The sequence below is a fragment of the Solea senegalensis genome, linkage group LG20 (genome assembly GCF_019176455.1).
Source record: "Solea senegalensis isolate Sse05_10M linkage group LG20, IFAPA_SoseM_1, whole genome shotgun sequence".
In the NCBI taxonomy this organism is placed as follows: Eukaryota; Metazoa; Chordata; class Actinopteri; order Pleuronectiformes; family Soleidae; genus Solea; species Solea senegalensis.
This window is the reverse complement of record NC_058039.1, coordinates 12831476-12844519: the sequence shown is the minus strand read 5'-3', so window position 1 is coordinate 12844519 and position 13044 is coordinate 12831476. Positions and strand designations below refer to the sequence as shown.

At 38.6% G+C, this 13044-nt stretch overlaps 1 protein-coding gene across 2 annotated transcripts; it reads right to left on the bottom strand.

Moving 5' to 3' along the window:
• Positions 1-3892: 3892 nt before the first annotated feature.
• On the bottom strand, positions 3893-13044 carry LOC122786056 (deleted in malignant brain tumors 1 protein-like). Of its 2 annotated transcripts, XM_044052071.1 has the most exons (13): positions 12953-13044; positions 11887-11982; positions 10480-10761; positions 9317-9631; positions 8616-8930; positions 7979-8041; positions 7701-7841; positions 7091-7207; positions 6538-6660; positions 6289-6360; positions 5682-5849; positions 4829-4921; positions 3893-4733 (listed from the first exon to the last, which is right to left on the bottom strand). In XM_044052071.1, the coding sequence occupies exons 1-13, from the start codon at positions 13002-13004 to the stop codon at positions 4687-4689; spliced, it is 1884 nt and encodes a 627-aa protein (XP_043908006.1). In that variant the 5' UTR covers positions 13005-13044; the 3' UTR covers positions 3893-4686. The 2 variants fall into 2 exon arrangements, with proteins under 2 accessions (XP_043908006.1, XP_043908007.1); XM_044052072.1 differs by lacking the exon at positions 6538-6660.

Genomic DNA, 13044 nt, shown 5'->3' with positions numbered 1-13044 from the left:
TAGCAACTCCATTTCAAGCTCTGTATTAGAATTCTGCTCAAATAAAGGCAAGTTTTATTATTAAAATGCACCCAAATTATCAAAAAATAAGAGCTTGTCATGCAAAAAACAACAACAAATGTATTTTGGAGAGCTAATGCTGGGCTCTAAGTGTGGAGAAGCTAGCAATAGCATGCTAGAGATTGACAAAATGTGCCCTCAACACTCAACATCACCACATTCAGTTAGTGACAGGCATGCTAGCAAATGATACCATTCACTTGTTTTGAAATGATTGGTTGTTATTGTTTCAGTAGTGTAAAGGCTTCAGACACCTGCTTTTTTTCGTTTTTTCTTCTCCAGATGACTTCATGTTTTGATGGCTAACAGGATTTCAACAAGTAAAATTAAAAAAAAGATTGATGCCTTTGTTTCAACTTGTTTTGTGCGGGTTTATAAAAATGATGTTTTTCTGCTCACATGTTTTCAATAACTTTGTTATTGCGTGCACTCCAGTGTTTTTGTGTTTTTGCACCTGAGAGCCACAGAAATGGAAAATCTTGACCGATCTTCACATTTGTTTACCCAAAGACAAATTCAACATGTGTCTCACTCGAGAGTTTTAATATATATCGTCTCTGACAAATCTGCTAAACATCACACACGCTGCCAAACCATGAGGTTCCAATGTGTCTCTGGGACAATGCAAGGACAGAGGTTCAGGTGCAAAGTGGTCTCTCGTCGCCAGGCATCGATACTTCATATCTCCTGACGGTGGCACTGCTCAAATGAATTAGGGGAAACTAGGGTGGAAGTTACCTAACCAAAGAAGAGGGAGTTTACGGCAGGATTATGGCAGAGAAAGCTACGTTAAGAGATGCCAGGATGACAACACTGTATTTCTCCATTCACAATCTAAGTGGCTGCTTGGCCCCTTCGATCACCAGGGGCCCCCCAGAGTGTTGAGCGTAAGTTATTTGGTTGTATTTTGTAGTTGAAGATTTGCTCATTTCGTGCACATTTACACATCTGTTCTCTTTTCTTTTTTTTTTACTTGTTTAATTCAAGTTCAGTATCACCACACTTGAATTTAAATTAATACTTGACCACTTGTGATTTTACTGCCCCCCAATATAAAATATAATATAAATATAAAAAAGAACAAACAAGAGTGACACTGGTTTGGTGTAAATTACTATGACAACTATAATTAATGCAATTTATAGAGTTACATTTGTATCAATAAAAGTCAAGCACTAACTTCTCTACTACTCCAACTTGTTGGCGGGGGGGTGGGGGGGGGCTCAATCAAATTCAGCCCTGACTTTGACAAAACTGTAATTTTGCCTGTGATTAAGTGTTTTTGTGTTGTAATATATGCTTTCTTAATGGAACAACAGAGTAAGGGAGATTAGTATTTAATTTGTTCACCATTTATACGTATGTTGCTTTCATTATGAGTTTTGTTTTTCTGTTCAAATGAACAACACATAAAAAGAAAGTAAAAAAAACACAACCTGAGAAATGGCTGATGTATGAATTTGTGGTTATGAAATAGAATTTTTCTGTTTTTCTGCTCACATGTTTTCAATAATACATAGTCTTTTGAGAAATATCATCTGTTGATAGTGTGTGTTCCAGTGTTTCTCTGTTTTTTTGCAGCCCAGGGCCACAGAGACGTCAAATAATGAGCGATCTTCACATCCGCTCTTCCCCCAAAGACAAATTCAACACTTGTCTCATTCGAGAGTTTTAATATATCATCTGTGACAAATCTAACAAACGTCACACGGCCAAACCATGAGGTTCAAACGCCTGTCTCTGGTACAGTAGTAACAGGAAATGAGGTAATGAGGGCCTCTCTGGGAGCGCACAGCATGATGGGGAGCGATGCACTGACCCAGGACAACCACACAGGTCTGCTGAACTTTAAAGGTGAATTGGATGAGGGCCCCCCGCTCGACCGCCCGGCCAAAACCCCCTGATGAGGGCTTAGCCACGACAGTGAGAGCGAACTAATGAGTGAAGAGTAATCAACACTATTACTGGGCCTCACCGTCGCACCCAGGCTTCAGCCCAGCAGCCTGTAATGGTGTGTGAGGCCAAACTACAGACTAATCAGAACAAGGGAATACTGATGAATTTAACTGCTTCAGTATAATTCTTGGCTGTTGCTTAACAAAAAAGGAGAAAAAAAGGCTTTGATTAATGAGCTGAAGTGGATTTTTTTTTTGCCCAGGTCTGTAATCATCTGGGGCTCTACCTAAACTGATGACCTCACTGCATTTCACTGGCTGCAGTCCATCCAGCAACATGTCAAAGAGCAGTGCCAATACAAAGGCCGAGTCGAGAGCAGTATCTTCAAGGTCACGGTGAAGTAAGACACTAATTAGACACGTGAGAGTGTGTTTTTCTCCTAACGCCTTGTTGTTGTAATGGAACATGAAACCTACATTGAAGTGCTTATAATAATCCAGAGCGTGTTCTTATTCTCAAAATGTGAGACTAGCTAACAGAACCTGAAATTAGCTCCACGATTGGGAACCTTAAAAAAAAAGAAAAGTTTGGCCCCAAAAAAAACTAAGGAAGGAAATATTTGCCTTCAACTATTTGCCTTTTCTTCACCAGCTGATTTTTAATTGTGTCTTTCAGGTGATTAATAATAGATACATCTTATATATAGAGATTGGACTAAACAACAATATGTGTAATTTCCATACAATAAACTACAAGAGTTTCACTGCAAAATATATACTTTTCATGTTATATTAAAATGGGGGTATTTCAAGAGAATCTGGGGGCATACTAGTTTTACTGGGCAGACTTAGGGGGTTTCAAGTCATGGTGTAATTGCAGTCTCATATACATAGCTGATCATAAAACGTCTCATTTTTGCAAACTTTGTCTTTGCTGTGGACTAATATAATCAACTTGTGGCAGGTTGGGCATCCCTCTTGGCTCTGGCCCCTGCAATAACTGCTAAATGTCTTTACCATATCGTACCACCCCTCCAATAAAGTCACAATGTCACTCAAAACTATAGTCAACTGATGTTTCGTTCACTTGGGGGCAGCAACAACAAGCACAACACTGACTTAGTACCTAAGGATGTGGAGCAAACATTATAAAAACAGTTTGATCATTTTCCATTTGCATTTTCTTAGCACTCATAAGCTAATTAGATAGTTAGCAACATTGAACTTAGTATTGTAGTAGTTTGTATTTTTTGGCATATGCTTAAAAAAATATTTTGGTTTTCACATAAACTTTAATACATGATTAAACAAAGAGGTTTGCGGGCAGGTACAATGGTCTCCGCGCCTCCTGCGCCAAACTGAGTTCAAAAGTTTAAACTTGGGCAGGATCTGTTGTCGGGACGCTTTAAGCAACTTACGGACTTAAAGAGTCGTAATCCTCTGTGTGTAACTGATTTAATGAACAAAGTAAAAACAGAGGCTTGGTCTTCTAATCCCTCAAATACTACAAGCTACTTGAAATACTAGTGAACTGCCTTTCTCTCTCCTTGATGTTAATCAGGTCTGTAAATCCACAGATTTTCCGATTCTGACTTATCAGTCTTTCAGAGCAGAATAAAACAAAAGCAAAATGTTGGAGGAGGATCTGTGATATATCATGCTGCATACTTTTAGGATGGAATCTCTGTTAAGTGGTGTGTGTATGTACGTGTATGTATGTGTGTGTGTGTGTGAGTGAGTGAGTGCTGGATTCTCTGGCATGTGAAAGAGATTGAGTTTCATAAGGAGATCTGGTCGTTAATTCGCCTGTTTATCTTGATGCAGAGCTCTGGACCGAATTCGAGTGTAATATATATGATTCTCTAAGACACTTTTTATCTTTGCCGACTTCTCTTCAACTCCCTACCCTTCAAACCAACATACACACACTGGTCCTCTTCCTTGCCAAATAATTTTTTATTTAAAAAAGCACACCATATTCTGCTGGTTATCAGCCAAATGCATCAATGCCCCGACTTCTCCTGTTAACTGAGCAGAAGTTAAGCCTTGTTTATTCAGCGCTTCCCCTCCCATTTGCAAGTTTTATAGCCGCTTTGACGCACTTTATCATATTTACTTCTACAAAACAAACCATCGCTTTGATTCAGCGCAATCAGGAGGAAGTGTTGATGCTCTGCAGCTGCTGCAGATGTAATGGACCAGGAAGAGCCGTGCCAGGTCTGGTTTCAGGCCACACTCATGGTTTATGTTGGCCCCCGATCAGGAGCCAGAGTTCCCGTCTCAAACATTTTCACAGTGCATTGGTATGACTTCTCCCTCAGCACAAACACGTATGTGTTACAAAGTGTTACCGCCTGGAAAACATTGCTGTGGCAAACAGGTTTTTATTTTTTTCCCTCCTTTACATGAAAATGCTTCACTTCACAGTATGGGACTTGATCCTGAAGCTTGTGGTGCCACCTTGTGGCACAACCTTTTTATAAACACAATACACATACATGATGTACAAAATAAACATAGTCAGAATTAGTCCCACTATATAAAACAGACTTTAGCTTCTTAGTTTGTCGTTTAGCTTCTTAGTTTGTCGGCTGCTAAAATAACCTGAAAAAAAATTTGCTACTGCTGTGTCTGAATATGCCTTTGGTTTTACAATAAATGTGAATGGACAGTGTTTTTCAGTGAAATATTGTCTCAGTATCTTCTCATTAGCCCGTCACTCTATTGGGTTTCATTCAGGACTCACAGGTGAGTAATCGGAGTCATCGTCTTCATCACCTGAGAATCAAAAGATATATAAAAACAAAATCACCAAAACATTTTACATTGTGTTATTTTCAGATTAAAACTTATATTTGTTTGGTGACAATTACTCAGGTCTGATGTTTGTCCACAGTTTAGCTGATAATTGTTGTTGGGTCTTGAAAGATCTAAAGTGCCGTTGACAGCAGGTGACGGAGCTGGATCTGTAATTAGTCATATGAAAGTGAAACACACAGTTTTAATTTATGCATTGTCCTCCTGAATCTTATCTACATTCACCCACATATTTGGTTTAGGGGCTGTCCCAAAAGCATTGGGAGGACAAAACAGGAATTAATCTTATATTTAATGTAAAGGTGGGAGGGGGAAGAAATAAGAGAAGAAAAGAACACAATTTCCATCCCACTTCAGAATGACTTTGTCTGTTTGGACTCAAACTGGATTTGTCTTTCATTTGAATGGATTTTAAACACACTATTTCCTGTTTTACTTTGAAAATACTTACCTCATGCGTCTGTTCCTGTTTTATCTCATGTTCTTCCTGTCTGGTTTCCTACTTTGCCTTAATTTTTTTCACCTGTGCACAATTATCCACACTTCTGTTGTATTTACTGTTCTTTGCAGGTTCCTGTTCGTGTTCCTGAGGTTTTCCTAACTTTGTTGTAACATCGTTTTTGATAAGACAAGATACTGTACACTATAGAATATGATTTATAATTATTCTGTAAACTTCTGTATTGGATTCAGTGACTGAGCTCTCGGTTGGATGACACAGATAAGTAAAAAATTTTGCCTTGATGTTCAATTTATGTTATCTTTTCGTGGCATTTCGGGTAAGCTCTCTAAATGACAGATATTTGAACTGAAAGGCGTTGACTTTTGATTGTTCTCCTGTCTGGAACCCAACATTACAATGCCACTATATCTATATATTTGAGTGGTGAGTTAGTGAAGTAAACTGACCAGGAGTGACCATGATGTAGCCGCTCTTGTTTACGTTTTCGTAACATTCTCCAGATGAAGTGCTGGTGGTTTCGAACGAGTCCTCTGAGATCTTTGACGCCCTGGCGTCTTGAGGGTCACTGTTGTGAAACGTAAAAGCTGTCGTCTCGTTTGTTATAGGTTCAGGGCCTGAAAATTTACAATGAAAGATTATAGACAAATAACGGTATAAAAACTGATTGAATTGTAACAGAATTAATATTCTGGATGTGGATGTAAATGCGCTTCGATGAAAGGACTAAGAAAGAACAGCTAGCTGCTAAAGCTAACGTGAATTGCAAGGCTAAGTTTATAAGCTAATTGTGTCTTTTACCATCAAAAACTGGCTTTTATAGTTAAGAAACATTACATTTATCACCCATTTAAGGAAAAATGCTGCTCTATGTTTAATTATTTTTGGTATTTTTTTAGTTTATTTAAAGTGGAAATGTTGACATTGTAGTTAGCCATTATGCTACCAGGGGGCAATTGTAAAACAGTATATAATAATATTAATTTATAAAGCTATTTATTTCCAACACATCTATGACCTTTGAAGTTCTGTGATCATTAGTCAACAATAACTCACCCTCCTCATAAAGGCTGTTGAGAAGTGAAGGCCTCATCAAAGGGTCTGTGTTGTTTTTGTAGCGCTGAGAATCTGAATTAAAAAAAAAAAAAGATGCATACGATGCAATATTTTAATCACAAAGCATTCTGCAAATATTCAGTGCACACACACGTTCTGCAGAGCAGCTTCAACCGCAACAAGGAGAAGAGTACACACTGAGACAATTCACAGACAAAGATAAAGAGGGAATGAAAGAATGTGTCTCACTCTGAAAGGTTGATAAAGGGAAACACGGGTCATTGCTTGGGTCAAACTGCTCATAGTCTGTATCTACTGACGTGCTGTCAACACTACTATGCTGCGTCCAAAGATACCTGGGATTGGGGGGGACTATTTGAGACAAACACACACAAAAAAAAACAACAACCGTGAGATGTCGGCTGCAACGCTGCCACCATGATGCATTTATTCTGTATATGTAAAAACCAGGTTTGAATTACTAAAATTACTGAATTACTAAATATATTGTTTATTATTTTGATATATTTAACTGTGTTTTGATATTTCGTGTCTTGTTAAATAGGAGCAGTATTAGCTAATTTGTGCTCCATTTTATTCAAGTTATGGGATTTTCATTTTCTGATTTCTCCGCTTCTTACATGTGAATATTTTTCCTTTTTTGCTCCACATTTTTGTTTTATGGACAAAAAGAAGACATTTAACATTTTATGAGCCAAACAAATAATCAATTAATCAAGAAATGAATCAACAGATTTCATTTAATTAATTATCCAAATAATCCTGAGTTGCAGCCACTGACCGTTTGTGTGCAGCTGGTTGGTGGTGACTTTGACGAGGTCGACCGTGTCCTCATAATTGTTTTGATGATGTCCAGAGGGAAGACGAGTGTTGGTGTGTGTCTGCTGGACCAAGAAGGCTGTGAACACATTTAAACAAGGTTAAGATTATTAATATAAAACTGCTTAAAAAATGTACTTAACTCATCCATAGATACCAGAAGTTATTTGTCCCAGCAGCTGTGATTTTCCAATCCAATGTTTCAACAAAATGTCAGCGTATGTGTTTCTTTGTTCCTGCATTTTCACAAAATTCAAACAAATGTTTCCTTCAAGTTATGTAAGAAAAAAAGTTTTTTAGTTTAAGACTGCCTCTATCCATCAAAGCTTAGCTTAAACAGTGATGTGATCACATCTTTACTTTGCAGTTAGTTTGTGGTTTTGAGGGGTTTTTTTTGTTTTCGTTTTTAAATAAAGATGTCATGACTTTCTGCTTCATTGAGGAAATCATTTTAGTCTCCAATTCTAATTTAGACCCTGGAACCCAATAATACAACCTTGGACTGCTGCATTACCCTTCAGATTAAAGATCTTTCTTTTTTTAGTCCAGGCTGAATTGAGGAGAAAACCCACCGTGTCGTCTCCTGTAGTGGCAGCAGAGAACAGTGTTGATGATCAGAAACAGGAGAAGCAGAAGAGACACAGTGACGCTGCCGAGAAAAAGTGTAGAAGCTGAGATGAAAGGAGTGTTGTTGGCGACTGAAGGCGTGGATGCTGGAAATAACAATACAGAAGAATACATGTGAGTCTCACTTTCTGACATTTCATTAAAGGATTGTTTTCTTCATTGTGTCAATAAGTTAACATTTATAAATACAATCTGATATGAACAAAGATAACCTTAAAATTACCTGTCGTCCAACTGGTCATTTCAGTTGGATTAGCTGTGGTGTCTTTGAGAAACCCAAGAGAACCTGCAGGAGAACAAAAATTATATATATATATTATTTAACAACAATACATTTATACTTCTGTGAGACTAAACAGATTTTAATAAGGATCACTTAAGAAAAATTAGATATTGAATTGGGAACAATTTATTTCTTACTAAATTAATCGTCAACAATTTTGTTTTTTAAAGAGTTAAAGCAAGTTTTCAGATTTTCCAGCTTCTTGAATGTGGACCTTTTCTGGTTTCTTTGCTCCATATAGGAAAACTAAAACTGAACGCTAACACTGAATGACACGATCTTCAGTTTTTTCATCTTAAATGTGAATATTTTCCAGTTTCTTTTCTCCATATAACAAATAAATAATTAAAACTGATTGAACTGATGAAAATAATCTTTTATTGCGTTCCTACTAATTAAATTTTTTATGAAAAAAGCCTGTGAAGTGACATGGTGCCCGGTATCTATGTACATCTATAAATTTGAACAGCGTGGCTTCCTGCCAAAATGGCGTCGTTTTTGATTCTCAGTGTTGCATGATGGGATTGTGTGACATCAGAGCTACCACAGCTCTGTGGACAAATAACCAAATACTCACCGTTACAGATGACGCCAGATGCCTTGGAGTCTCTGCACACGAAGGCTTTGTTTACAATTTCCCTGCACTGCCACAGGCTCTGCTCTGCGGGGCTGCACTGATAGAACCAGAGCGGCGCGTCGTTGTGGGCGAGAGGAGGAGCAAACTGGGTGAAGTTGAGTGGCTCGGCTCCACACTGCAGCATGGAGCACACCATCGACGCCATGTGTTTGTTCCAGCAGTTGTCGCACACTGTCCCCCACGTGCCGTTACGGTGAACCTCTAGTTTACCGGCGCAGCGGTCCAAACCTCCACTCAGTCTGATCGCTCGCATCTCTGCACAGAAAATGCAATATTTTCAAATTTCAATATTTATCATCAACTAAAAAACTAAAATTTCATTATTGGCTTGAATGTTTGAGCTTTGTTTACTTCCATTTGACCATAATCTGAATAAAACCTCATAATATTAAGGTTTGAGAAACTTTTTTCTATTTTCTGTCATTTTTTAAACAAAACAACTAACCGATTAACTGAGAAAGTATTCAACAATTGATCAGTTCAAATCCCCACCAGATCATGCAGCAAGGAGGATCAATGTGTCATTTTTTTATTGGACACTTTAAATTGACCCCTGCCACTCTGTGGTGACCCCTAGAGGTGGATAGGCTGAAAGAATGGAAAAAAAAAATCTAATCAAATTATCAAATAGACTGTGTGACCTGAGCATATGACACCAGCGTCTTCTTTGTGTCCACAGTCAGACTCGTCCTCTGCAGCCAGACAGTCCCACAGGTTCTCCTCTTTTCCGGTGCAGTTCAGCTCGTCTAGGTGAATTGGGCCTCGGCCTGCGGGAAACAAGCCGCCCTGTCCCGTCACATTGAGGGCGTAACCACAGCCGAGCTGCGCACAGACCACGTCTGCGTCTTTCATGTCCCACTGGTCGTCACACACAGTCCCCCATGTGCCTCTGCTCCACAGCTCAACACGTCCAGTGCAGCGGTCAGGCCCTCCTGCCAGCCGCACAGCCTGGTGGCCTGAGTGTGACATCATCATACTGTCAACTTCCAGTATGTTTATCACTTCTATCATGACATATAGTTCATTATCTGGTGACATTTTAAACTGGATGGGCCCTTTTAACACAGCTGCCATTTTGAAAACAGTGGCGATTCCTCTAAGATAGCAAGAGTAGCTCAGTGTCCTCTAAAATGTCAAATATTATCTGTGCTGCATTAGTATTACTAAACTTTATTAAAACAATTTCAAGCTTCAACTGTTCTCTATGGGACAACACATAATAGTTTTTTTTCACTGCGGTGAGTTCGACACTGATTGGACAAATGCCGGGTTGCGGACGCTGGGCTTCTGCGTGATGATTAGAGGAACTGTCTAAAAGGCAGAACCAGTTTTTGATTGACAGCGTTGCAGAACCATACAAGAAAATTGAGACTTTTCTGCCTCAGTCCTGTGTGAGTTTTGTGAGGGAAGTCTGTAGACAAATAGCTCAGCGATATAGACCATTTTCATTTGTACATATACACTGTAAATAAAACACTATTATAGCATTTCAGTTTTACAATTTTTGTATAAATAGCTTATCCTGTTTCAAAGACCAGCAACCACCATTGGATTCAAAGTACATGCGGGTTCACAGTCCTGCCTTGTATGAACTGAACAGAGCTATTGTTAATGTGACCAGTTAAGAAATCAATAATGCTCTGCCTTAATTAATTCACAAATTTTAAATCAAGTGATGTGAGACAATGTTGCCAAATTTTACACCCTGCACCTTTTAATGCCCCACTGTTTCTTCTTGTCGCTACATGTGTGCAAACCTCACCAACTCGGGTGCACTTCACAGGTGAACAAAAACAAACCTTACCACAGACCGCTCTGGTGATCACCACACAGTCGCTTCTCACACTCTGCGAACAGTTCTGTAATCTGCGGTCTCTGTATGAACAGTCATGAAAGCATGTGGCGTTAGGAGGGGAGCTGGCTTTAGTCACATGATGGACGCCGCCACAGTTTAGATCCCGACAGATCTTTTCCGCCAGCATGTCCATGGACCTGGGCGTGAGTGGCACCATGTCACTGCTCATGTTTCCAGGCAGAGACAGAGTCCAGGAACATTTAGCTGTGAGGTGGTGAATGTAAGGGTCACCTGAGGACACACATCAGATATGTATGTTTAATATCACATATAAATATTTATTAAATTAAACATACATTATGGCTATTTAATGTATGCATTGTGTTTTGAATTTGATTTGAGGTGTCTAATTTAACTTTGACCAGGGCCAGCCCAAACTTTTGTAGTGCCCTGAGCTGAATTTGATTTGCCCTCCCACCAACTCAGAGTGGGCAGTGCTTGACTATTATTGATAGCAATGTAACACTTTAAATGGCAATAACCTGTTCTTCCCTGAGGCTCCCGAGCCCGGGGGCCATTGTAGCATGTAGCAACAAACACGTCATGAAGCCCTGTCTAACTTTTAAAAATGCAGACCAACAGAAGGTCAGAAAGTCAACTCCATAGCTCATAAAAAAACAACATTCTTATGATCATCAAACACAGTAAAAACACCAATCAATCAAACCAGCAGGTGTAGAAAAACGGTCTGGCTCCACAGAGTAAATTGTGGTAGTAAAGTGATAAAAAAGCTTCTGAACAGTTCGAGATTTTCTGGGGCAAACTGAGCTGTGGAGGTTTAATGTTTGGGGTGCGACATTGCCACACGGAAACAAGCGGCAACAAAGGTCGCTTGCAGAGCATGAACAGTGTGCGTGTGCATGCGTACGTGGGGGTGGGTGAGCTGCAGCTCTGCACCTGCAGAATTCACCAGGCTGTATTTGACACAGAGGTCAGCCCACATCCTGTGACAATATGAGCAAGAGTATTCTAAAAGTCTACATGTTACGTCTTTTATCCGGATTCTACAGCCCCCCCACAAGATGAGTTGTTTTTGTCAAAAAACAGTGAGATTTAAACAACAAAATTTTAAATTAAATAATAACTAGAGTCAGCTTATCTCTCGCTCGACCTTAATGCAATTTCACTATACAAATGTGTAAAGTATATGTGAGGAAGAGGAGGATGATGAGAGAGCAAATTATCTTGTTTGGATTAAATCTGCCGCTTTTGAAAAGTCTGCAGCTAACTTTGCTCGGCCTGTTTACACCACTGTATTTTAACGTTGGTGATAATAGTGCTGAACATTTCCTCAGGCGGTACTTGGTATAACGACTTTGAGAACCACTAGTGTGGACAACTAAATGTCTAATTTACTGTTGAATTTCTCCAGCATTACTCCTTTAGTGTCATTGCTCTCTGCTTTCCTGGGGCCCTCCGATTGGTCAGTTTGTTTGGATGTGTTGTGGGAAGCTGTAAATTAAGCAGAGAAAAATCTTGTTTAATGACATTTCAGTTGAATACTGGTTTCTCCTCACCAGTAAAACCACGTCCAATGCAATCACAACAGGACTGTTGAAGCATAACAATGTGATCAAAGTTGTGCATATGTGGGGAGAAATGACTCAACCTCAGTCATTTTATATACTTCTATTTTCCTCTGGAAAATGTGTCTGTATTTCTTTAGAACCAACGTTGTTTTCAATTCCCTGAGAATTAATCTTATACCAGAAAGAGTGTTTTTTTTTCTTTATTCTTTTTGTCATATTTACATTTTCCTAGTTATTATCTTAGTATATAGGCTGTTCATCTATCTTCTTGGTTGTAGTAGCTGTAATGAAAGCGCTTTCTCCCCTGGGGATCAATAAAGTATTTCTGAACAAAATGACATTTAGATATTAAATAGCTCAAGATTAAAAACAAAGATTGTAATTGAATGTAATTCCTGAGCACAGTTATGTCTGTTTTCAGCCATTACATTACTTTTAAACTCAAATGGAATCGTCTGGAAAAAAAAAAGTAAATGTAAACAATAAATCTGAACAAAAACGAAGACAAACTAACTGGACCACAGGAAATTTTTACTTTCTCCTAAAGGAGCAACTCATGTATTTCTTCTAAAATGTATTAATATCATTATAAAAATAGACAATATAGGACTAGGGATTAGTTATTGTATGTATTGTGTTTGTGTTCTGTGTGTTGTGAAAATCTTAAATAAAAAGACCTTGTTCAGAAAAAAAAATAGACAATATAGAACATTTTTTATTTCACATTTCTCACTGAATTCGTTGACGCTATTTTTTTTTTTAAAACAGAAATAAAAAACGTAGAAATATAGACAACTTCACATCACAAAAGTATGAAATTCTCTTATTTACATTCCAATTTCATAAAACCAAAGTTGGTGACTAAAGTGTGACATGAAAAGTGTTAACTTTACCTAGACAAAAACAGCTCAGGTGGACGATCACAATGTATTTCACCAGCTTCATGTTTGTTCTCTGGGAGAAAACGGCTTCTGTTGTCTCTGCT